At 38.8% G+C, this 25,665-nt stretch overlaps 4 protein-coding genes across 7 annotated transcripts; 2 read left to right on the top strand and 2 right to left on the bottom strand.

Annotated features, from left to right (window-relative positions):
- Nucleotides 1-1,305: 1,305 nt before the first annotated feature.
- LOC126857352 (uncharacterized) lies at nucleotides 1,306-8,818 on the bottom strand. The gene is made up of 6 exons (XM_050606695.1): nucleotides 6,610-8,818; nucleotides 5,532-6,046; nucleotides 5,129-5,273; nucleotides 4,775-4,953; nucleotides 4,474-4,620; nucleotides 1,306-4,382 (listed from the first exon to the last, which is right to left on the bottom strand). Exons 1-6 carry the CDS (start codon nucleotides 6,803-6,805, stop codon nucleotides 3,876-3,878), a joined length of 1,689 nt encoding a protein of 562 aa, XP_050462652.1. The 5' UTR covers nucleotides 6,806-8,818; the 3' UTR covers nucleotides 1,306-3,875.
- A 4,020-nt stretch (nucleotides 8,819-12,838) lies between these two features.
- Nucleotides 12,839-14,048, bottom strand: LOC126857493 (uncharacterized). The gene is made up of 2 exons (XM_050606956.1): nucleotides 13,737-14,048; nucleotides 12,839-13,413 (listed from the first exon to the last, which is right to left on the bottom strand). Exons 1-2 carry the CDS (start codon nucleotides 13,774-13,776, stop codon nucleotides 12,839-12,841), a joined length of 615 nt encoding a protein of 204 aa, XP_050462913.1. The 5' UTR covers nucleotides 13,777-14,048.
- A 72-nt stretch (nucleotides 14,049-14,120) lies between these two features.
- Nucleotides 14,121-17,095, top strand: LOC126857492 (dnaJ homolog subfamily B member 13-like). Its single transcript, XM_050606955.1, has 6 exons — nucleotides 14,121-14,257; nucleotides 14,577-14,798; nucleotides 15,063-15,207; nucleotides 15,476-15,653; nucleotides 16,235-16,406; nucleotides 16,721-17,095. The coding sequence occupies exons 1-6, from the start codon at nucleotides 14,121-14,123 to the stop codon at nucleotides 17,013-17,015; spliced, it is 1,149 nt and encodes a 382-aa protein (XP_050462912.1). The 3' UTR covers nucleotides 17,016-17,095.
- A 611-nt stretch (nucleotides 17,096-17,706) lies between these two features.
- LOC126857351 (folliculin-interacting protein 2) lies at nucleotides 17,707-24,509 on the top strand. Of its 4 annotated transcripts, XM_050606691.1 has the most exons (12): nucleotides 17,707-18,094; nucleotides 19,027-19,228; nucleotides 19,436-19,525; nucleotides 19,638-19,717; nucleotides 19,848-19,927; nucleotides 20,370-20,489; nucleotides 20,577-20,808; nucleotides 21,034-21,366; nucleotides 21,432-21,516; nucleotides 21,764-23,100; nucleotides 23,323-23,770; nucleotides 23,854-24,509. In XM_050606691.1, the coding sequence occupies exons 1-12, from the start codon at nucleotides 17,994-17,996 to the stop codon at nucleotides 24,064-24,066; spliced, it is 3,321 nt and encodes a 1,106-aa protein (XP_050462648.1). In that variant the 5' UTR covers nucleotides 17,707-17,993; the 3' UTR covers nucleotides 24,067-24,509. The 4 variants fall into 4 exon arrangements, with proteins under 4 accessions (XP_050462648.1, XP_050462649.1, XP_050462650.1 ...); XM_050606692.1 differs by lacking the exon at nucleotides 20,370-20,489; XM_050606693.1 differs by lacking the exon at nucleotides 17,707-18,094 and having other exon boundaries at nucleotides 19,093-19,228; nucleotides 19,420-19,525.
- The last annotated feature ends 1,156 nt before the right edge of the window (nucleotides 24,510-25,665 follow it).

The following is a 25,665-nucleotide window of genomic DNA, read 5'->3' as shown; positions in this document are numbered from 1 at the left end:
GGCGTAGTTTACGATACAGGTATTTTTGATTACTGCTACCTGCCGCTAGGTCCAGTCCCCGGACACAAGTCGGAAGGTCTTTTTCTCTTCGACAACTCGTTTATCGCGTTTGAGAGACCACGCCGCCGTGGTTACGATCGCTTTGATAAACCGTGCCGAACTCGCCTTTCCTTTTGTATTCGTCTATTTACAGACTGTACTACTCAGCGAATATTCTAAGCGGAATTTGTGCACTTCGAACATCAGAAACGGCGTTTATCGGCAAGGAGATATCATCATCTTCCACAAAGATCTCACTTTATGATGTTTTCCTTGAGTTTTATCAGTTAAAAATCCATCGATCAATTTATAGTAATTATAACATATTTAAAGATCAATGATAAGATGTAATGCACGAAATTTTTAGAAATTTGTAACAGTTAAAGTTATTTATTATTATGTGTTATCGCGAATGAATTTATTAAAGATATTGTAAATTCGTACGAAAAATAAGAGGGCAATTTAAAAACAAGAGACTTTCTAGAGATTATATTTGCATAAATCATTATGTCAACTAATTAATTATTTGATTAATAAAATTCTTAAATATTAAAAAAAAGTCGCTGCGATTAACTATAGCAACGAGAATATCAACTAATGCAGTTCAATTCTTTTTCTCAGACTTCTTAGATTCGAGCAAGCTCGAGCCAAGGGGTGAATTCTGATCCCGATCAATCTTCAGATTGACAGCCTCGCTTCCTTGTTCTCGACGAATATCGTGATCCCTAATTTCATCTCCGTTGATGATATAATTTCGTCGCGCATGATCGCTAATAATTCTTTCGCAATCCATACTTTGATTACCGAGTAATATCGGAAATTCCATCGGATGTGCGATTGTCGCCTTCTGTCGGATCCACTTCCTTTCGTTCGAATCATTAGAATAATCCAATAAAGTTGCATAGGTCTGTATAATTCATGGCTGGATCAATTAAATTACTTTTCAAAATTTTTTTTACAATATTCAAATAAATATCAGAATAAAAAATATAATCAATTGTAATTTCACTTTTTTTTTTTTAAGATAATCCCGAAATCAATGTTCTTACCACTAAACTGTTGGGTATTTTAGTTACGGCATGCCCATTTTGTGCAAACCAGCAACACTCGTTAGGTAAAATGCGCGATACTAGTTGTCCATTTTCTGTAATACCGTGAAGGGCGTTGGTTCCTAGAATATTGTGGGATGTCGATGGAAAGGGAAACAGCAAGGGGGTCGTCAAGTAGGCTTCTGGAATCAACTGGGAAAAATAAGATTAGTGAGAATAAGATTGTTTCATTTTATCTTCTTTACTGTCGCATAGACATCCGTTTATTCTTTTCATACTGCTCGCGATCGTCCGGAATCGAATGAGAGTAAAGCATACATTTTGCGATGAGATGAATCTTCATCTCGTATCACAGGACGATTAGAACCGCAAATGCCAATTCAATTTTGTATTTTTTAATTTTATTTTGAAAGAGCATGCGCGTTAATATATTCTCGTTAATATTTTCAGCATCAGAAAAACTTGACATTTGTGGTTACCTATTTCGAATAAAACGTTGTAGGTCTGTTATAGGTCGGTTTGTTTTATCTCTTTTTAGCTACCGTTGCTTATCATATTGCGCATCACACAGTGTACATTTACGATCTTCTGATTAATTAAACAGCACCCCTTATTCGTAAAGGTTACTTGCATCTTTCAATACGCACAGTCGAGCCAAGAAGACGATTTCTTTACGACGTCAAATACTATCAATATCTAGTTCAGATTACTTCAATCTCTCCGTCCTACGGATATAACGTCATCTTTTTCGTTATGATATTCATGCACGCTTTGATCGGACAATTGTCTAAATATGTTTTTGTAAGGCGTGATTATGTTTATTCTCCGTTGCGAGAAGTGGAATATATTTTCAATTATATTAATATACTTTCATATGTGTGTCACATTTTATTCTGCAGAATATATTCCACGTTTCTCGAAGCGGAAAGTTTTGCGATTTTTTTTTTTTCACTCGCGAGCGATCACGCGAACAGAATGAGGGAAGTTCCTTTTACGCGACCATACATCGTAGGACGTAAGCGCGACGGTGAACGCGACATAAAAGCTTCTCGTAATTTGGTCCCATCATAGGTACAGGGTATCCGGCACGAATTTATCGCGAATTAACTGGTCAGTAGACTAGACGCAAGTTATAGATATTAGCGCGTATTAATAATCTGCCGGCAAAACGTCAATAAACTTTATTAGAATCATTAAACAAAATAGAGTCAAAATTGACATTACAAGAAATAAATATAAGCATAAGCTTAAAAAAAATCGCGTTTAAATGTAATAACACACGATATCTCTTAATTGCCAATCTCATTAATTATTTTCCTAAGTTTAACGAGCAATATTATAGTATATATATATACTATAATATTTAAATGTTAAATTAATCATGATTAAATGCTAATTAATTTCAAGACAGATCGGCCGAAAGAGGAAACTGTCAAAAGACGTTCAGACGCAGATTCTTAATACAAACTACGTGCATTATCCCTTCACAATTATTTTCCAGAAGCGGAAGAACGTTTACCTGTCGACTTCCCGGCTTCCAACGCTCGCAGGCGTGTTTCACTTTTATTTGATCGTTTCTCCGTGCGGCAATACGTACTCATCTAAAGAATCTACTAAATAACTTACTCTCTTCGTCGCGCGTATTCGTTTTTTCACATATTACACACGAGTATATTTTATATATATATATATATATATATATATATATATATTTATATATTTATATTTATATTTATATTTATATTTATATGTATAATCGCTCTCATCGACGCATAGAACGTCGACGGCATCTAACAACAGTGATGGAAGATGCCGATCGAATACGGATCATCTCGGCATGATTAATTTTGATTATATCTTCCTTTTGGCATACGAGACGCGGTGATATCGTGCTCTGCTTTGATTCTCGATAAGGCGAGAGAACTCGACGAGAACTCCCCGACGCGACCCCGATCCTCTGGAAGGCACAATCTCGACGAACGTTCGCAGTTTGTCGGGACGTTTCGTACGCCAACATCGATCCCCGACAGCTTTCGCTAATCGATGCACTTGCATTCGCTACGCATGACGCGCGTGTCCCGCTTTTCCTTTCCGAGCAGCGTTATAGGTTTTCGACGAAGGTTCCGTCATGGAGATAAATCCAGGAATTGAAACCGATACGATGACCAACTCAATTTCTTCTCTTAGAAATATATTAAAAGATGGTTCTTATATTAATTATCGGAAAAATCGTTATGAATAAACGTAGAAATCGCTTTTGCGTGTTTTTAGTGTAAAAATTTAAATGCATGCTGAAATTATAGCGGTTGCATTTTCTGGATGAATCTCATTAATTGGCATATGTAACACAAAGTATGGGCACATTTCTCTGTTATCGAAATCTGCTACACATCAAAACTACTAGTGTTACACTCGTAACTTATTCCTATTGGAAATGTAATATCGCCATTTAACCCCATCGCAATCTGTCACGCGTCGAAAAGCTACGGGAACCGCTTTAGCCTAAGAAAAGACAAGGACAACCTCCTACTGGAGTAGATCTGTAGCGGTATTTTGTACCGTATCAACGATACTTGTTAGTACCTTAATTATTCAGGAACGCCAATTATAATGATAATAATGATAATAATGATAAAAATGATAATAATTCTTCCAATTTTACTGAAAAAAAAAAAAAATTCTATCGATTTGCTTCAAAAATCTGCGGTACCTCTCGATGCCCTTCAACAGCGAAGAGACATCGACAAGTGTCGTGAAGACGGTACGCGACACCGCGACTGAACTCGCTTAAATTTCGCTACCTATAGCACCTACGTGTGGACTGTGCCAGCGCGGCGCCGTCGGCTGTCCGCAATAAGGGCCGCCGATCGACGGCGCGCCGACGGCGTACGTCGCCTGATTATCTTCGACGTCGAGAATCTTTCCGGATGTGGTGGCTGCGACGGCCGCAGCGGCCGTCGCTGCGGCAGCCGTCGCGGCCGTCGCGGCCGCTGCGGCCGCGACCGCCGCCGCGGCTGCGCTCCCCGTCGTCTCCAGCAGCGGACGTTCCTTACTTACATCCCCATCGTCGCCGCCGTCGTCACCGGTATCTCCGCCGCCACCGCCGCCGGTCTCGCCCACCATGTTCACGAAGAACTCGGATCGGGAGAATCTGCCGATCTCCGTGGAGCCGAAAGCTTGATGGAAACCTGGAAGCGGTTGCTTCGAAACGGGCTTCCTCTTCGGCTCGAATCGCTCGCTCGAGTGCCGGGACTCGCGCTGCTCCTTCTCGCGAGAAACTGCGTTTTCCTGCGGCTAAAATTGGTATTTTTAAAGCGTTTTTTATAATAATATGTGTGGATAAAACGGATGTTTGTACGAGAATGCAATATTAAAAATATTCTACCGTAGAGGTTGGCACGAGTTCGTCGAGAGACACTCCGGCGGTGACGGTATTTGGCTCCCATCTGGTCCCGTCGTCTTCCTCGCGTCGATTCATGGTCGTCGTCGAGTCTATGACGGAATCCACCGCTGATTCCAATAATCTTGGCATCTGTATAGATTATTTCGTATTGATTCTCGGAAAAATGTGTCAAATTGACATAAAGAGATGACTTTTGATCAATCTTGATAATTTATGATTTCTATTTGCTGTATGTAAAATTATTTATGCAGTTTACTAAGGAATGATGCAACAATTTTTATACCTGATGCTGCGGTAACGGATAAGACGCGCGAATACTATCCATGTTTAATTTTCTCGGAGCGTAACCCATCTGCGACGCATCTTCCGAAAATGCGCAGTGCCTAGTTGGCGTACGATCCCGTAAGAAAACTGCGTGTCGCGGACCTCGAATCGCCGCATTGTGAGCCATGATCGGGACATCTAAAATATTGCATAATAAAAAAGAACATATATAAAATATTTCATATTTTTAATACAATTATTTTGTATATAAACATACTTGTGTGATTAGAACTATAAATTAAATGATAAAATTACGCGTTTTTTTTACAATTGCAGCACGAAAGAATAAATCGCCGTACGCCGTAAGACTTACGTGGTAGTACGCCGTGACAAAATTGGCCCCATGGACCATGCGTGTGTCCATGCGCGTTTGTATTCTGTACATTCGGGTGAAGAATGCCGCCCATTTGCGGTGACGGATGCGGTGTCCTCGGATGTGAATGAGGGCTCGCGCTATTCTGCAACCAGACAGGTCAGGCGATTTTCGTAAACGTGACAATCTAGCGAGAAAACTGCCTATTCATATCTCGCTACATAAACTATACTGGAACGTGCTCGGCAGAATTGAAAAACGCGTCCACTTTACTTATGAGTAACTAGATCGTTTAAATCGAAAAGAAGCGAAAGCTTTCAAGAAAAAATAGTCGATTAATAGAATTCTTATCTGCGAAATTAACGAAATATTTACAAGTTAAAAATATCGAGCGATTTATTACTTGATAAGGATGCCATTTCTGGCCGTCGACATAGTCGGCGTATTCCGCAGCGGATTCTTGCCGGCGAATCTCCCTCTCCGCAGCCGCGATATCCGGCGAATAGCCGTTGGGGACGAACGCCTGGCTTCTCTGGTCCTTGATGGGCTTGTCGAGGTCCCGCTGCTGCTGATGCATCACGCCCATCGCTTGCAGCCTCTCGATCGGATCGCCGCACACGTTCCCGTACCAGTCGCCGATTCGCGGCGAATGCGCCGGCTTGAGACCACGATGCGCGGTCTGGTACCAGGACTCTTGATGAGGGCTCACGTTCGGACCCATGGGCACGGAAGCGCAATCGAAACGATGATGTTGGTTTAGGAAATCGCCGGAGATCGCCCCGGACGCGCCGCCACCGCCGATCGTGCGTCCGTTCGCGTTCGCGATCGCGCTCTGCAGGATTGATCGTCGTGACAGCTCGCGAGTCTGCTCGCGCATAGCCTTTCGCAATCTCGCCTCCTTCGGGTTATACACGTAATCTGCGGAAACGTGCGTGGGATCGTTATTAACACGAAAACGTCATGCTGCAAGTCTCTTGTAGTGTGTCTTTCAATATTTACAACATGATACAGAAAAGAGGAAATAATACCTATCTCAGAAGATACTGAGAAAGATCAAAATTTTAATATTTTTAAGACGAATTTTATGATATGTATACATATATTGAAATCTTATATGCATAACAGATTGAATTGAATTGTCTTTTAGTTTTCTAAGATTTTTTTTTTTTTAATAAAGAAGTTAAGAAAATTTTGAATTTTCTCAGCATTTAATAATTTAATTAATCTTAAAGTCAAATATTTTTTTAATCTTATATTTTTTTAAATATATATTTATAGATAACTTTCTGTACATTTAAATATCCACTTTTTTGGAACAATTTTAAAAAAATAAATATCAAGAAATTAAAAACAAGTATCGACCATCAATAATATAATTATCTATTTCTTACATATTACATATATATAAATGTTTAAAGAAAGATTATGGTGAATGATCGATTTACATTGCCACATTTTGCATTTTGTTTACGGTAATCTACCTGTCGGATACGTGGAGGAGGGTATCGTCCCGTTGTATCGAGCGTTAATGTCGATCGCATTAGAGATCGGCGCGGCTTCGTACCCGCCGTACATCGCGCTACCATTGTCGTAACAAAAGTACTGTTGCTGTTGCTGTTGCTGTTGGTAAAAGTGACCACCTGCCGCGTAAGCCTCGATGTAATTGCAGCAGTCCATCTCTGCGCGACTATGATTCCTCGTATCGATCTAGATCTCGTCTATCAACGACACGCTTAGGCTACGTTTCTCTCGTTGCGCGTAAACATCGTAAGAGATCTCGACTACAATATATCGTGACATAAACACACATCAAACTTTGACGCTTCGTTCGATGAAAGCGTCTTCAAAATATTTTCCCTCGATCTTCCCGAAAATTGTTATTAATATTGTTATTAATATTTTTTATGACAGCACGCGAGTCATCAAAGTCAGTCGGATTTCGCGACTGCTTAACATCTCAATCAGTTTCAATATTAATTTTGCACGTATATATATTTCTCTTTTATATTTCAGTAACTAAAGTCTGGCTAAAGCACACGAGTGTTGCGCGAATCTTCGTCAAATTGCATCTTCACGATCTCACGAATGCGCATCTTACAGAGATGTAAACACAGATGTAAACACTCGGTACACCTGAATAATGCTGGAATCTTCGCGTCGCGCTCTCATCAATCGACGCGATTGAGAAAACTTTTTTCCTCGGATTCACTCCTCGCGCGTCTCTCCAAAGTCCAAACACACCGTGAACGCGCGGGAAAGAAACAAGAGTTCTCTCCGCGAGAGAAGGCGCGATCGATATCTCGATATTTCGCGGGTCTCGCGCCTCTCGCGAATGTAAACACCACCCGCGCGCGGGACGACGACGCGCACCGGCGTTCCTCTCGCCTTTATGTTCCAGAGTGTCGAGCGCGGAGTCTCGAGAGGACCCCTCGCGCTCTTCTTCGCCCTCACTGCCGGAGGTCGCCGGACGCTTACGTGGGTGGGCCGTGCAACTGTCGGAGGATGCGTCGGGAGGCAACGTTCGATCGACCTCCCGCATTCCGGGAAGATTCAGCGTTCGCGGTACCATCACCCGGCGCCGTCGACGCCGACCACTTCCTCCTCGTCGTCGTCGACATTATCGTCGTCATCGTTATTACCATAGTCATCGGGGATGATCGACTCGCCGAAAATCAATACGCGTCGACGATTGCGCGAACTGTCATCCTGCGGTCGCCGTCGATCGCCGCGCGCGCGATGTCAAATCGTCGCGCGTTCGCACGCGGACGCGATCCGGCGTGTCCGGTGGGCCGCGCCATGCTCGCTGCAGACGCGGCGAGATCGATGACAGAAGCTGCGCTCCCGTTGCACCTGCTGCACGTCTTGCGCACTTTTACACCGACAAGCAAGTACGGCCTTCTTTCACCTCGTTGACACGGTTTTCTCGCGAGACGAATTAGGTTCTTTTCGTTTCAACGTTTCCCTTTTTTTCTTTTTGCAACAAAATTTTATTTGATAGATTTTTTTTTTTTTTTTTTTGAAAAAAAAATTGATGATCTGTTTTGGACGATTCTCTTGATGACGAGAGGACGTGAAAATTGTCGGGAAGCCTTTGTCTTTCCGTTAACGCCCGCTCTAATTTGCTCTCGCTGTTAATTAATCACTTGACCTAGTCCACGCGACGCACATCGATCAGTCGATTCGAGACGAGCTTTTTCCGTTTAATTTCTCCGCGATACTTTTCTCTCTAAATTCCTCTTTTACAAAGGATCCTAATCAATCTTCGAGTTACCAAGTACGCTTCTCTCCTTTCCTAATTATATATCGTTTCTTTTTATCCCTTCCGATAAATATCTATCTACGCTATTATCACAACGATTCCGCACGTTTGCGTCTATTTACTTCGATAAACGAAAGATCGCGGTTCTCGATGCGTTTCGCACAATCGTTCGCATAATTGTGCGACGCTCTCGCTTTTGGGCGCGCACGGCGACCCATTTATTTACTCGTCTGTCATCCCACCGTCTGTGTCACGTCACGTCGTGCCGCTATCACTCGCGCGGAGACAGAGACAGACAGAGAGAGAGAGAGAGAGAGAGAGAGAGAGAGAGAGGAAAACGGAAACAGGCGGGCGGACGCGCGCGCGCGCGTGCCGCAAGCGGGAACGGCGGGCCGCACACGGGAGACCCCGCGTTCTTCCCTCGCGGTGCACTTCGGTCGCACTGATTTCACCCGGCGGCAGCGGCCGGTGACGGTGGTGGCGGCGGCGGCGCCGCGACGAATTTACGTGCGTTTCGTCATCGACGAGCCGGAGTGGTGCGAAAGGGGATGCACGAGCGTGGAGAGTGCCCACCCCACCCTCTCGCGGGCGTCGCATCGAGGGGTGTTGCGGGACGGGAAAGGGGGAGGGGGGGGGGCGAGAGGGTCGCAGGTGGAGGAAACAGTGGCGGATTTATCGATAAACGGCCATTTAGGACCTCGACTACCGAGGAATTTCAAATTTTATTCCACGTGTGCATTTAGTCATCTTTTGAAAAACTTATAATTATATATATATATATTTTTTTTTGTAAATATATCTCGTGAATGATGAATAATAAATGTAAATGTGACGCAACATTTTGAATAATTTTAGAATAATTATGTAATTAAAAAAAAAAAAGATTTTATGTATTATATATATTATGGGACGGTTATAATATTGTTTCGCTCAGGGTTTCCCAGACTCTAAATCCGCCACTGATAGGAGAGGGTGGTGGTGGAAAAGAGAGACGAGGGGGTGCCGGCAGGATTCTCCTCTTCTCTTCTACCGTCGTTGCCTTCTTCAACGGCTTCAAGCCGGAGCCCCTCGTGCAATGCTCTCGCATCGACGCAGTTCCGCAAACGGAGTACGGCGTTCGCCTCGCGCGAGTCGATAATTCGTCTCTCACTCCCGCATTCGCTCGCCGGTTGTCGGATTCGAGGGGAGCGTCGCTTCGACCAGAGTACGGAGGATCGTTCCGGAGAACGGTCGAGCGATCGAAGAGGATTAACTCGGCCGCCTCGACTGAAGCAGCTCGTCTATATCGCATTAGTCGAGCAATCCGCTTCGGCGAATATGCGTTCCGGACGTTCGATATATACGTCGCATCGTCGGGGAACTCTATGCACGACCCATTCCGCGCAATTTCCCAATACCCTAATTACTTTCCCTAATTATCTCGCGCTTGCCTATGTCTATGACAATATTCTATTAATCTGATGAGGATCATGATATTTTCTCTCTTGCTCTCTCTCTCTCTTTATCTCTGTCTCGTCCGCGCAATTACGCACATCGGTAGGCGCGACGGCGCGTTTCGTCGCGTTTCGTACGACCGAGATTAATCGCGTCGCCGCACGGCGTCGATTAAATATTCTCCCATTATCATCGTTCCGCTGATCTACGCGCGCATCGAGAACGATCCGAGAGAACGCATCGGCGAGCCTCCCTCTCTTCGCGCGCCTGTCACCCTCCTACCCCATCTTTCTCTCTCTCTCTTTCTCTCGCATCGGCGTCCACGTCGGTGTGGATCGATGACCGACGATCAGCCCGGTGCATACGCCGCAACACTCCACCGTCAGCTGAACCGCCTGGATGCAGGGGCCTCGACATTTTGACGGCTTCTCTCGGCGCGACCTACTGCGCGCCAGCCATCCCCTTGCCGCCTTCCCTCCTCTCTCTCCCTTTTTCTCTCTCGCTCCAATCCCACACCGGCCCTTTCGCCACCCCCGCGTTTCGTACGCGCGCAGATGCACGTGAATTCGGTCGACGCGTCCGTCGATGTCCGGTCGACGGCGCAGGACGCATCGATGCGGTCTCGCCGCTTCCCGGTGATCTTAATTGACCACTCGGGACACCCGCCTCTCCCCCGGGCTGAAATTGGCATCGATTACATTATCGGTGGATGGATGAAAACAAGGATGAGAAAATTGCGCCGGTGCCTGTTGCGAGCGAGCGTTTCGAAAAGATTGGGATGTGATAAAACTTTAAAATAGAGGATGCGAAAAATGAAGTTTGATTTTTACATTAAAAAGTTATAAATTATTAAAAGCAATCAATTGAAGAAGATGTGATTATACTTTTGCTTTTAATTTTATTTTTTTACTTGGTAAAATATATTTGGCAAAAATATATCAGAATTAGTACTTTTTATATTGATAATTGTCAAAATAAGACAAAATAAGAATAATTTTGTGGCTATATATTTATGTAGTGTATTAACCTACATAATTAGAATCTATTTAATTGTATAAAGCTTAATTTTTTATTTTCTGGAAAATTAAAATTATGTGAAGGGAAGGAAATAGTAATTTTATGATTAATAAAATATCGCGTGCATATGAAATGAGCTGTGCAAAAAATAAAATTGTAAAAATTCGGTTGGTTCGTTAATATCTGCGTTGGTGAAAGGACAATTTGCGGTTTACTCGAAGAAACAAAGGATCCGCGTCTCAACAGTATCGGCTGCGAGAGACACGGACAAAAATAATACATATCGATCTAACGGGTTAACTATCTTTACTATCCCTCGAGCGACGCAACTGTATAATCGGTTTAAAAAATTGGTCAATCGAATTACTTTCTCGCCACAATTTTATGTTCCTTTTATACCGAAAGATTATTAAAAAAGAATATTTTACAATAATTTGAAAAAATGAAAAATATATGTATATAGTTGATACACATGTGTTTACAGACTTTTAACTTTCTCTCGCACAAAAGGAGAAAAAAACCGCAATCTGGTGAATAAAACTTTAATTTAGGAAATATCGGGGGCGAGAGATCTATCTAATTATTGCAATTTTCATAAATATTGAAAAAAGCAAGTATATTATCGCAAGAGCATGCGGAATCGACCCAAGTCAAAGATTAGACGGCATCGAACGGGGATGAATATGTGACGTTACTCTCGCGAACGCTCAATAGCGATGTCGGATACGCGAATCATAATCGCGCGCTCGCTCCTTCGCTCGCTTACATTTACTCGCTTCGTCCTCGGTGGGTGTAGATAGTCAGATAGGTAGGTAGGTAGGTAGAAGTATAGAGAGAAAGCCGGTGTGGTCATGTATCGGGCAGGTTCCTAGAGTCGTGTCGCAATCAATACCTCCGGTACTCTCTCTCCGCCGTTCCCACCCGCGCGTTCTCCCCGCGTCACTCAACCGAGAATATTTCTCTCCGCTCGCCACCCTGTACCTCGACCCGCAAAACTCGCATCTACCCCGCGTCCACCCTTCTTGCCCCGCGAGAATCGTTCACGCTCGTCGTCGCCGTCCTCGGCGACCTAGAATCGCGAACCCACCTCTTGATCTTTTTTTTTTCCTTTTCCGCCACCCCTGCGATTAATATAAACTTTAACAAAAATCTGATATTTGAGTTGCAATGTCGAAAAAAAATATATATTTTTATATAAATGTATAATATTCTTTTTCTCAGAGGAAGAGAATATGAATGACGTTGTGGGTAATGTTAATGGGACCAAGTTTATGGATTTAAATCAAGGAGATGACTGGGAGTGAATTGTCAGTGCCGGCCGCGAGCTGGCTTCTCGCTTTTCGTCAGCTGATAATGCGAGCCGACTTATCGCCGGCAATCGATATTATCTAATCCAGCCCGACTATTTTTAGAGCGTGGCCCGACACTTTGGCACATCGTTGCACGCGGCGTAAAAGTAATAGGATTTTTTAATTCGAACAAGGATTTTTTAATTCTATCGACTCGAGAGTCTGCAATAAATTCCGAGTGTTTTTATCGACATATATTTTTCTCCGCGGATCATTCACGTTTATCCTTTGCATTAGATTCCGTTGAATGCGCGAGAATGAGAATCTGTATACGTACTTGCGGAGAGCGTATTATGCGCGTTTAGGTAAATCAGAAAATTTCGACGCGATCCGTCAGATACGCGTAAATGAGATTAAGGAAAGATATTGGCGCAGGACGTACCAGGATACTTCCTCTTATGCTCCCTGTCTACCTCACGCGCCAGTGCGAAATACTTTTCTTTCACGTCCTTCGACATATTTTTCCAGAAGATGCCTAATCTAAAAGAGTAAAAAGAATAAACCATTTTATTCTCAAAATATAATCTCAAAATTTTTAGACAATCTCACACGAATTTTATATCTCAAAAAAAAATATTGCAAAAAAAATAGTATAATAAATCACGGAAGAGCTTTCCAAAATTTAAAATTGATTTAAAATTGTGAAATTTTTTATCTGATGAAGAATAGACTGAAGAGAAATAAACATTTCTGTTTAAAAAAAAAAAAAAGAACTAGCCTGACACTGATATCTTTGTTGGATTCTCGAGGATTCTCAGCGGCGAGTTTTCGTCGCCATTCATTGGCGAAGAGCATAAAGGCGTTCGCTGGCCTCGGGATCTTGCGCTTAACTTCAACCGCCGTCGCATCCGTGAGCCCACCGCCATCGATGCATAACAACGTCGGGATGCCGGCGCTTTTGCGTCTGGGCGATCGATTCACCTGCTGCCGCTGCTGTTGCTGCGGAAAAATCTTGTCCGCCTCGCGGTTGCCACGCGATGTCTTCGACTCGTCGGAAATACGCTTTTCTTCCGCGTTCTCCTTGTCGTCGTCGTCGTCGTCGTCGTTTTCCCGCATAGAATGCATGGAGGAGGTAACATCGACAAGACTAATCTCACCATTGACCTTCTTTCTCTCCAAATACTCGCTAGAAACTGATGGTCTTGTTTCCGTCGCTGATACCACGACAATGATCTTCCCGCGATCACGGATGCATCGTTTTTCTTCACAGATCTCATTTATTTCATCTGTGCATAGAGCATATTATTTAAAATCATTTTTAAGAGAAAAAAAAAATTCGTCAAATTTTAAAACTTCTTCTATTTAAGGTACATTTAATACCATTATCATCTCTATACTATATCTCTGTACTTATATTTAAATATTCTTTAAACTTCTTATTTTTTTATTCGATCTTTAATATTACATCTTGAAATTTATCTACACTTTAAACTGTTTGAAAAATATTTCACGCGTTTTGCATTATTCAACGTGCATTTAGTCGACATGCGCGTTTCGGCCGATTGTCGCGTCATGAAATGTTTAGGCTAACTCAATTTTATGCACTTACCCTTTTCGGCGAAATTCAAGACACGTTCGCGAGTCTCCATAGCGATAAAAATTTGTCGCTTAGACTTGCCACTGAGGTTCAAACGTCGCACCGATTTGGAGTATTGTTATGCGTGTTTAATAATGCACTCTTGAATCTTCTGATAATGGCGAAACATGACACACGAATGCTGGCATTCTTCCGTTGTCGTCGGCGCCGCGTCGCTTGTTGAAAACACGTAACGATGCTCCGATCGTCTTATTTTTTATCTTTTTGTCATCCAATGATTCTGATAAATTGCCATGTCGAAGAGAACAAAAGACGCTGGCCACAAAAGACTCGATTAAGTACAAATGTCATTTTTCGATTCTTTTGCATTATTCTTTGCCACTCTCATTTCTCGACATGGTTTCTCCAGTTTCAAATGTAGATCTTGATACGGATATAGCACCTGATAAATGCATGTGTAATCATAATGCTATAGATTATTACAAAGTATTATCGTTGGAAAGGAACTGTAACGATATAGAAATTAAAGAAGCGTAAGCGTAATTTTTTTTTTACAAGAACACAAAACAATTAATCGTCTTATATTCTTGATTGTATATTACATATATATTATTTATTTATTATTTTATTTATTAATAATAGCTGTGATATCTTTATAATATATATGATTTTTTTACGATACATATTAAATAATATTTCTCTTTTTTTTCGATAAAATTCATATATATATATATATATATATATAATATGAATTTTATATATATACAATATTATAGTGATGATATATTTTACGAAAAAATATAACAGTAAAAAATGTATCACATTGACAAAATAGCACGATTATTTTTTTAGATATCGACGATGTGCTGTACGATATAATCCAACACAGCAAAAGAACAGAGGTGCCGAGGCGATTTTCGCCTTAGCAGCTGAAGCGTACGACGTGCTCTCAGATCCTTTTAGAAGAACTGTGTATGATCAATACGGTGAAGACGGTCTTAAAAATGGTGTGTCGCGACCAGAAGGATTTGTGAAACCTTATGTCTATCACGGGGAACCGATGCAAACCTTTAGGTGAAATGGAAAGCCATTGATTTTCCGCAATTTTCTGAATTGAATCGTGAATTTATATGTTTGCTTTTAATATTGGCTTTACAACCAATGTGATATTTTACAATACTCTTTTTCTCGGAATTAATATTTTTTGAAATATATGTTTATTATATGCTCACGCACACACATAGTAGATCGAATATTCAAAATTAAGCTACAATTATTGGTTCCCTAGAAAAAAAATTTTCCATATTTTAGAAATGAATGTTAGTTATAAATTTTCAGGGAATTTTTTGTGGCTGAAAATCCCTTTGTCAATCTCTTACACATTCTAACCGAGCCTCAACCTCTACTCCAGTTCCCCGAAGGTCGAGGTATTAAGCGAAAAGACGAACCCTGGATCAAAACTTTATTTCTAACTCTTTCGGAGGTATAAAACTGATCTTTGTTATATCTCTGATTATTTTTTCTTACGCTTTTTGAGAGAGAAAGATATATATATATTGCAAATTATTTACAAAAATTGCTTTTTCTTCAAATTATTTCACTATTCACATATTATTCAAAGTTTCAAAATTTTATAGAAGATAATAAAAATTAATTTAATCTTGAATTTCATATAAATACAATATATATATAAAAAAAAGCGAAGATAAATATAATTGCATTTGAGACAACAAAAAAATGTTTCGCCATAGATATTTTTCGGCGGAATAAAAAAAATGAAAATTCAAAAATTGGTCTTAGTCGGCAGCGATAAATCGACAACGGTATCGATGAAAAAAATCTTGACGATACCTATTAAACCGGGGATCCCGTCGGGTACTAGAATAGTATTTCCAGAAGAAGGTGATCAGGGACCCACAAAGGTACCCGGTAAGTCCTTCCATTGTGTTCTTGAGTTTGAGTTTATGATTATAAGTGCGGTCGCTTGAGCATTATTACAATTGCAACAATAAAAGAGATAACTTTTTTTTCTTTCTTCACCAAATTCCACTCTAATTACAAGAGCAAATAATTTTTCATGTATAAAAATAAATAAATTAATATAAATTTTAAGGACAAAAATATTTTTTTTTTCTTTTTTAATTTTACTAATTTTCTAAATAGTGATGTTGATGTACAATCATTTCTTACTTGCGACTGTAACTTATAAAAGTTTATTCTCGAGTGAATTTTTTTCGAAGATATTGGAAGATATTTGAAAATTTAATTTGACTCTTGTTGTGTGATAAATCTTAATTTTTATTAATCATATCATCAATCTAGCGTTATTAGTCGACATAGTTAAGTTAATAAAAAAATTTGCAATGCGTAACGGTTACGTCAATCTGTGGTGAAATATATAAGATAATCAAATCGCGTCACATGACAATGCGAATTTCGTGGAATAAGGGTTAAAGATAAATCGTAACAAGGGATGATATCTTCACTAAGTCTAAGATACGTTAGCGTAGCGGATGTTATCTTCGTCACGGAGGATCGGCCTCACGAAACGTTCCGGCGAGAGGGCTCGGACTTGCACATGACGGTCGATATCTTTCTAAGGGAGGCGCTGACCGGAACGGTGATCACGCTTAACACCGTCGACGACAGAACTCTTCGGATCCCGATAACATCGATTGTTGCGTACGAAAACCCGTTATAAAACCGTATCATGTTTGCCGTTCAACGTTCTGCTATTTTTATAAATTTTCTTTGAATTTATTTGCTTTAAATAAAAAAAATAATCTGGAATAAAATATTTTTTTTTTTTATATATAAAAATAGAGAGCAATTAATCTATTAAAAGCAATTTTATCTTCTCAATAAGAGAGATCTTCTCAATGTTAGCTTCTCTCAATACATTATTTGATTTTAAATAATTTCCTTTTTTTGTTCATTAAAATTACAATTAAGAAAGCTAAATAAGTCTTATTTAAATCATCTTTTGCGTCTCACAGACCGGATTACACGAAACGTATATTAGGCGAAGGAATGCCCTTCCTAGAAAATCCGAAGCAGAGGGGCGATCTAATAATGAAATTTAATGTCGAGTTTCCGATTTATTTGCCATCATTCAGCAAGAACCACATCAAGAAAGCTTTCGAAATGTCTAGTACGAATGTCGAAAATACCGAGTATATTCATCGCTTTGTATTGGACAGCAAGATGCGCAGAAACATTGACGACAACATTCCATTACGACGAGGCGCGAACGATGAAGCGGATCGATTGAAGTTTATATGTCAAACATGATTTTGGATCTGCCTTTTGCAAATGTATTTCGCGTTTTATTTGATATGCATATTGACTCGATATATAACTTGTACATTTCAACGTCGTAAATTCTGTGAGAAATTATATAAAAACGAAAGTTGTTTCAAAATTATCGTCTCTCTATGCAATTGATTATTTTACCGTATAATTAATATTTACAACTAAACTATAGTAAAATGCAAATTATGATACATTTAAAGGAGATAGATATATAGATTATATATATATAAAATAATATACAATTCAAAAACGTATTTAAATTATTTTTACATATATATATTTTATATTATATATTACGCGCGATGCACAAATATATATTTTTTTATTTCTATATTATATCAAAAACTAAAGCAAATTTTATGATGAGAAATCACTTATATGTAGTCATAAATTTGTACGAATTTTTCCTTCTGACATCATACTCCAAAATAGCTGGCGTCTGGTATCATCGACCCTTAAATGTGCGATGTAAGCATATCAATATCAGCAGACCTAACATGCCTTTGAAGCGACCGCTCATTGTTGCACGATATAACGGGTGTCTCCATCTTGCGGGATCTACTAATGATCCAATAAAACTCATCCATCGGTATATTTCGAATTTTTGCAAAATTTAACTCATCATAGAAAGATCATAAAAATACTTCATTCATACATGACAGATGAGAAAAAATTCATATCGCATATGGAAAAAAAATGGCATGGATGAGTGCGATTTAAGGAGCGCTTGGCTTGCGTCAAGCTGCGACCTCGAGCGTGCCATTTCAGTCAACGACAGCGATTTCAGCTGTGCTATTATCTCCGGCAATCATATGACTCCTCCGCACGTGACTTTATTTACAGTAGACTTACACTCCCGCGAACATGTATGGTGCAGTTCCGCGTGACATGATAGACCGCGGGGACACGAGTCTGATGAGCGATGCGGGCTAACTATAGACGGCGGGCCGTGGCTTTATGATGCCGTTGCTCGATAAGCTGCTGCCTCTGAAGAAGAGTAATCTACGCGAAAGTGTCGAAAGCCTAGTGTCCAGTGCGCGAACAGCTGACAATGATAGGTGAGAAAGAGATCGTGCGCGCGCGTCTCCATTTCGGAGCACGGTCCCTTATCGCCGATGTTCATAAATTCTTCGGAATGATTCGCGCAGCATCTACCATTATCACGATATGATTTCACGCCTTATCGCATCAATCATTTGTGTATTGTCATTTTGTATTAGTGATAGAAAAGAAGGAAGGTTGAATTAAAAAAAAAAAAAGCGCGAGAGATACATTTACATGTTGCCCGGGTAAAAAAATAAAAGTGATAATTGCAGTGAAGAATTAATAATAAAAAGCTGATTAAAAACACGAAATTATTTCAGAGAAATTGATGATTCCCTAACCTACTCCACACTGTGATTACTTTGTTCCATTCGCTTACTCGCATCTACGGCTGTTTTACCTACGCGACATCAAAGCAACCGCGCGTTGATTCATTTCCAGAAAGATATCATGAGAGTCTTATCACGACTCTTTTATATATGCAAACTTTTATGCTATACAATAATTATTGATTTTTAATATTAAACTCTTTGATTTTCTTTTTCATTTTCTTCGTTACAGTTTAATGTGGATCAAGGTGCTGTTAATAATTGTTATGCAAATTTTAATAACATTTATCGTATACAGGATGCTTAATAAATTAATAATATTTAAAAATATATAATATAAAATAATATAAAAATGTGTTATATTTATATACATATAATAGAATTAAAAAATATATTTTATATATATATTTTTTTTTATGAATTGATTGTGTGGATATGTTTTAAGATTTTCTATCGAAGAAATGATATTTTTCTCCGCAATATAGGAATAAAAGTATATTTTTATTATTATTGGAATATAATAATATATTTAATTTATGCACTTGTAAAATACACATATTAATTTAACTACCTGGCATGCGAATGAAAAAATCTTCTATATGTGATGCGTTTTATAGGGATTCTGTGTTGCTTCTTGGAGCGGATCAAGTGCGGATTTTGCTATTTAGAGAATGCGAATGGCGCGGTAGGAAACTTCTCTTTGATTCAATGACGGTACAGAAGCACCGAAGTAAAAGCGAAACCTTGTGCGCAGCGGTAAACAACAATGAGGGAAAGTGCGAGACGTCCCTTAACATAGAAACCACTCGCGATTTCGAGGTAATTACGAGTTTCACATATTTTGTTTATAATACTCGACACAATAATCGGCACAATAATTTTTTTTCTGTTTTTATATTACACAACATATATTTAATCAAATAAGATGTTTTCATTGAAAATTATATTTTTTTGGCACTCACATTTCTCTCTCGAGTCTGTAAAAATTAAATATTGTTAATGAAAAGTAGCATCTAAAATTTTTAGCGAGATAAGATAGTCGAAGATGATGTGAACTTATTAAGCGAAATGGTATTCGGTACTGTAGCGATGACGTACAGAGGATCATCGTTTAAGGTAAATCGATCAATAAAAAAATTTTATTTTTTAATTTATCTTGCCACAACATAATGCATATTTATTTTAATTATTTGTTTTAATTATTAATTTATTTTTTCACAATTTGAAGGTTCATTCGATGGATTCTCCGCCATGCATTATGTGCACAAAAATTTTTCCGGCAACGGAACATAACATTTGCAAGACAAAGTAAATTATTTTCCATTATTTTTTTCAATGCTTTTATTGACTTTTCACTTATCATTTTATTGACTTTTTATTGACTTTTCATTTATCATTTTACTGATTTTTTTTTTACTCTTCACTTATCATTTTATAGTGAAAGAATTTCGGATGAAGGACTAGGACGATCAATGCATGTAGATTCTGCTTCCAGTAACAGTAGTATGCGATCCTTTTGTAAGTATATCGATATTATTATTACATTTGCTCCAAATTAATAATTTCAGACACAAAGTACTATAAAGATTAATCCTTTCAACTTCTCAATTAGATATATTTTGTATAATGAACGAAATTTAATGAAAAATATTTATATAAAAATATTTATAAGAATACCTTATTATAAATATTTTTTATAGCTATACTTATTTCTGTCAACTTCTTAATTAATAAATATACTTTGGGGAGAATAGATTTTTAGAAAAAAATTTAAAAAAAAGGATTTTTAAAAAAACATTTATCCTATCATGGTCGTGCTTACATGGTATCTATTATTTTTTTATAATTTAATTTGTTTAATTTTTAATGACAAAAATTGGATGAATAAAAATGTCACAAATAGTTGGAAGGGTTATCAAAAATAGCATCAGAATAAATCCTGATTAGGTTTCCATCGCAGACTCTCGGCCGAGCTCCGGCAACTTATCTGGTAATGAATTGCACGCGGGCCCGCGGAAGAATTCGACTTGCTCGAGTATCGGAAGCGGTTGGGATATAGACGTAACACCGCGGACGGGTAGTAAGTTCACGTCAAACGATTAGATTCATTGCCGGGGATGGCAATGAATCTAATCGATGTTCACGTCGTAACGCGATGCTGATCCAGGTTCGCAATCGTTGGAGAGTAACAGCTCGTCCGGCATCGGCAGTCTCACTAGCTTGCGCAGAAGATGGTTGAGAGCGGTCTCGACTTCCCTCGGACGATCGGATTCTGACGATGCTTTCGGGATGCAGCACTGGAGCGAAAATGGGAACGACGGACGTGACGGACACGGGAAACGTCACAAGACCAGACTAGGTTTAACGATGCTGGTGCGATTGGCTGAGGGCCACGAAAGGTATTGAATTACATGCATGTATTTATATATGATCCATGTAAAAATATATATAGTCACAAAAAAAAACATCTGTTCCTGAAATATAAACATAATAATCTTAAATATAAATTTTTTGTTCAAACAATAAAAATTAAAGATACTTGTACATAGTTGTGAAGAAAAAAGATTGAAAGATCAAGATTTTTGACAAAGGATTATTATAAATAGATGAAAAATATTTTACAGCCGGATAAAGGCGCGTCTTTTGGAACATATGGCTCTCTTAGAAGGAATGCTGGATCGTTTAAGATATTTTTGTATTGAGACCAGCAAAATCAACGGTTCACCCTGCAAGATACAGCTGGCTGATAGAATTTGCAGAGCAACGTCTCGATTTGTCATTTCGCTATTACATATACTTCTCAATGTCAGTGTCGACATTAATACCCGTACACCTTTGCTGTGGCATGACGTTTTACTCAATTCTGTGACAGTATATGATAACACGAATATCTTACATCGCAGTTTACAACAGATGTGCCAGTTATTTGACGAGCTCGATACAAAATCGACAAATTTGTGAGTATACAAGAGCATAGTTCTCTCGGATTTAATAAACATATATTTATCTCAATGTCTTTCAGTTTCCTGAGTACCGTAGTAACCGCTGTATTAACGTATCATCTCGGTTGGATATATACCGTACTATCTCCACGTGATCGGCAAACGGTAAATAAGAAAATTATAGATTATAAGAATAATTTTAAGAATTATTTAAATATAAAAATTATATATATTGACTTAAGAATTATATGAAGGAAATTTAAATAAATTAATAATATAATGCTTGTTTGTTAATACCTGTATTATAAAGTTGTGATAATAGAAACAGACATATCTTTTAATTATCTTAATTTATTATTATTAACTCTAATAAGAAATATTTAATTGACAGATGACTTATCTTTATTTTTAGATCGAAAAATTGGGCAGCTGGTACTCTTGCAATCCGCTTTGGGCACAACTTGGCGATCTTTACGGCGCGTTAGGCAATCCCGTGAAAGTGGCACATACCGTAGTCGCGGGCGATCCTCGAAAGAGCGATCTGATTAATTCCGTCTTGTCGTTTTTGTCTTATTTTATTCGTTGCGGGATGATACAGAAACGTCGGGAATACCGTTGTTCGTCGCAGCAAGACGTGCAAACGGCGACGAATCTTTTGGAGCAGGCGTATAGCAAACGACCGCATCTATTCGCTAACAAAAGGCCGACACTCAACGATCGAGATGCCGCGATTCGTAAATGCCAGTCGCGCGTTTTGCCATCGCGTAAACCGACACGCTCGTCCGATATCATCGGTACCAATGATATTAACACGCCTCGAGACGGCAACGTGCAGTATCCCGTGGAACGACCGAGAATTTCTCGATCTGTCAGTCCCTTGAAGCGCAGCGGCACCATAAAATCCGGCCTCGACACGCTCATGACGAAGTCAACCGAGGCGTCAATAGACTCGAAGCTCCCGACAAAGGAATTTTCGTCACGCGAAAATGACAAGACCGAGACATGCGAGGAAAACGCTCGATCGATTAAGGATAACGACAAAAATTATGCATCGAGTAAGGTAAAAATAATCGTTAGCGAGATCGAATCTCAGGAGGATATTACGAAAAGAGAATGTCAACCGCAAAATTATCCAGAGTATCCGCTACTCGAAAAGAAGTTCGATGCGCGCGATCTCGAAGAGAATCTCGCGGCCGGAAAGGCTGAACAGCATCCGTTCGATAACAATGTGGATCCGCTAAAAATGTTTTATAACAGACCCGAGTTACCGCTTAATATGGATCGTGGTTTTGTCGACGAGTTCAAGGAATCGCAGGTCTTTTTCACTCTCGGAGGGGAAAACAAATCCGCAAAGTTACCGTCGAGACCGCGGCTCGATAACATCTGTCAATGTTCTTACACTTTTACGAAAGGGGTGCCGAGCACATCCGCGCAACTTCCGGAAGGCGTGCTGAGAAAGATTATTCAGCGAAACTTTCCCGAATCATCGAAGAGCATACAGCCTCCACCGGGCACATCCGATATGGGCGCGAGATCCATTGGCTTCTGTTTAAAGTGCAACGGTCAGGGATACGCTGCCTCGCAGGATTACGACGGTAGCAAGCAAGTGTTGGAAACACCGACAAACGCGACGGAAGTATTGCGCACGTGCGGAAGTTCCGAAGGTGGTAGAAGCATAAAATTATCGCGGTCAAACAGTCTTGAGGCTTTAATGGAAGCCAATAGCGTTGTCGAGCTACCGATGCCACAGTTAGTGTATATTTTTAATAAAAATTTCCATTAAAAATATAATTTTTATATTAATTTAAATTTTTTTTTGTCACAAAATCAAATAGGAATTAAATTAATTAAACTCCATAAAGGCTAATATCAAAATTTTTATATTTTATGTACAATAGACTACCATTCTATTTTAATTTCATGATCTCGTTAAGAGGAATTATATGTTTTATTATGATGACTCCGTTGCAGGTCAAGGAAGATTTCATCAAGTAAAGATATAGTCAGAGAAATGGATTTTACGAAGACTCTCGTGCAAAATAAAATTACTCATGATGAGACTAACACCTTAGATACAGGCTACACGTGGGGCTTAGTGCTACAGGGTGTGACCAAGAGGAAGAAGAGGAGAAAAAGAAAAAAGATTTCGGAGAAGGAAGACGTCGAGGTTGAACCTGAGGAAAAGTGGTGGTCGCGTATGCGGGAAGAAGTTATGGCCAGCGTTCGATTTCCCACAATCGATCAACCGGTCGCGGAGGCATTCTGCGTGCTGGCCGACCTGGACACGTGGCACGTCGGGATCTTATCGAACAATACGCCCTGTCAAAGTCCGCCTTTGCCGGTCGGGATGTCGCGTTTAGTGTCGAACATGCTGGAATCCTTCGCCTATGTATGGCGAAATTATCATTCTCCTACCCATGTGAGCTCTTTTTTATTAATTTAATTAAATATCTTTTTGTATTTTTTTATATATTATTCTTTTGAATTAAACTGATGTTTCAGTGTATAGCAATTCTGGAGGCTAAACTGAGAGAATTATGGTTGAGAAGCGAAGCATTGGCAGAGATGATGATGTCCGTGGAAGTGTGCGATGCCAATGTTAACAACTTAACCAGTGCTCTTGATCTCGATGCAGCCGACATACCACTTCTACTTGCAGTCGCGACCACTCATTCTCCGGAAATAACGCAACGATTTGGTTTTACGCTAACTTAAATCCATTCAATTGTTTATACTGGTGTTCTGTGACTTACGTGGTATTTTATAGATAGATATTTTTTTTTAATATAGATAATTATCAATTAATTATCAATGAACGTTTTGATATATTTTTGGCCAAGAGAAACTAACTTTATATTTTTTGTCGAGTACACAATAATAACGTAATTTTACGATTAAATATATAGTAATATTTAAATTTTAATTTTAAATTATAAATAAAGCTAAGAGAATATTAAATTTTATTCGTGCCTTTAGCTATTATTCGTTTCAGCGTCTTATTGTGAATAGATCTCGTCTAATATGAAATCGGCGACTGATTCTAACTAATGGAATGTGTGTATGTGTGTGTATACTGTTCGTATTTTGTTTTTTTTTACACGATTCATGCAAACTTGTAGTTGTATACTTGATTAATAAAATTCAAATGAACTTTTTTATCCTGCCGTATTTTTCAAAAAATTCTTCAGTATTTTAATCAATTTTGTTAAATACTTAATAAATTACATTATATTTTACTAGTTTCCACTCTTAAAAAAGACATGTTAAATCGATACTCGCAAGTATTGTTGCTTCTTTTCCTCAATGTTGATTGGTTATTTCAATATTACGCTGTACATTACTTCATATTAATAAAAATCTGCCATGGCTGCGTATTTGACGATTTAAATATTATATATATATAATTTTGATTTAATTGATTTTGGAAAAACCAGATAATACATATTATATTACATATAACTAATTTTATAATAGTTATATGTTATTTTATAATAGATGCATGCCCTAATCGCGTGCCCTAATCGTGTGCCCTAACCGCGTGCTCTAACCGCGTGCCCTACTCGCGTGCCCTACTCGAGTGCCCTAATAGAATGCCCTAATATAATGCACCGTAGGCTGCTTCCGTTGGGCCAGTTGGACTTACCTATCGTTGATCCTGGCCATATTAAATTAACTCTGGCTACGTCTAGCCAGAGATGTAGCCTCGACCCCCTATTAGAAGTCAATGAAGGAAAAAAATTCCTTCCGTTGCCGGCTAATTATTGTCGCCGGGTACATAATTTTATGCTCATTTATGGCATAACAGTTTGTCATGCATTGTTTCAATAAATTACAAAATTTGATATATGAATAATTTGACTTTCAATCAAATTATTCAAATTATATGACACATAAATGTTTTATTAATTTATTTTTATATGAATTACATATTATTATAAATATTGTATATTATTATAAGATTAAATAAGATTATTACTTTAAACAATGATTAAATTTGATTGATAACTTGGCATTAGATTGACTAAAATAAAATTATATTAAAACGATGCGTGACAAACTGTCTAAGCTTTTATTGCTATGATAATAAAGGTGGATGGGCTATGAAAAATTATGACAAAATTGGCGCATCATCACAATAATTATCAATATTTCATATAAGAAATAAAGTTATTAGCGCCTTCTACATTAAATAAATTAAATAAAATTTCTATTGAGAAAAATATTTTATATTTTTTCAATTTTTGTTTTAATTTATATTTTAAATTATATTTCTAATGTGTTTTATATATTAAAAAATCTATTAAAAGTTATTTG

This window comes from Cataglyphis hispanica, chromosome 21 (assembly GCF_021464435.1).
Source record: "Cataglyphis hispanica isolate Lineage 1 chromosome 21, ULB_Chis1_1.0, whole genome shotgun sequence".
Taxonomy (NCBI): domain Eukaryota; kingdom Metazoa; phylum Arthropoda; class Insecta; order Hymenoptera; family Formicidae; genus Cataglyphis; species Cataglyphis hispanica.
The sequence above is the reverse complement of the archived record's forward strand: the minus strand, read 5'-3'. Positions and strand labels throughout refer to the sequence as shown.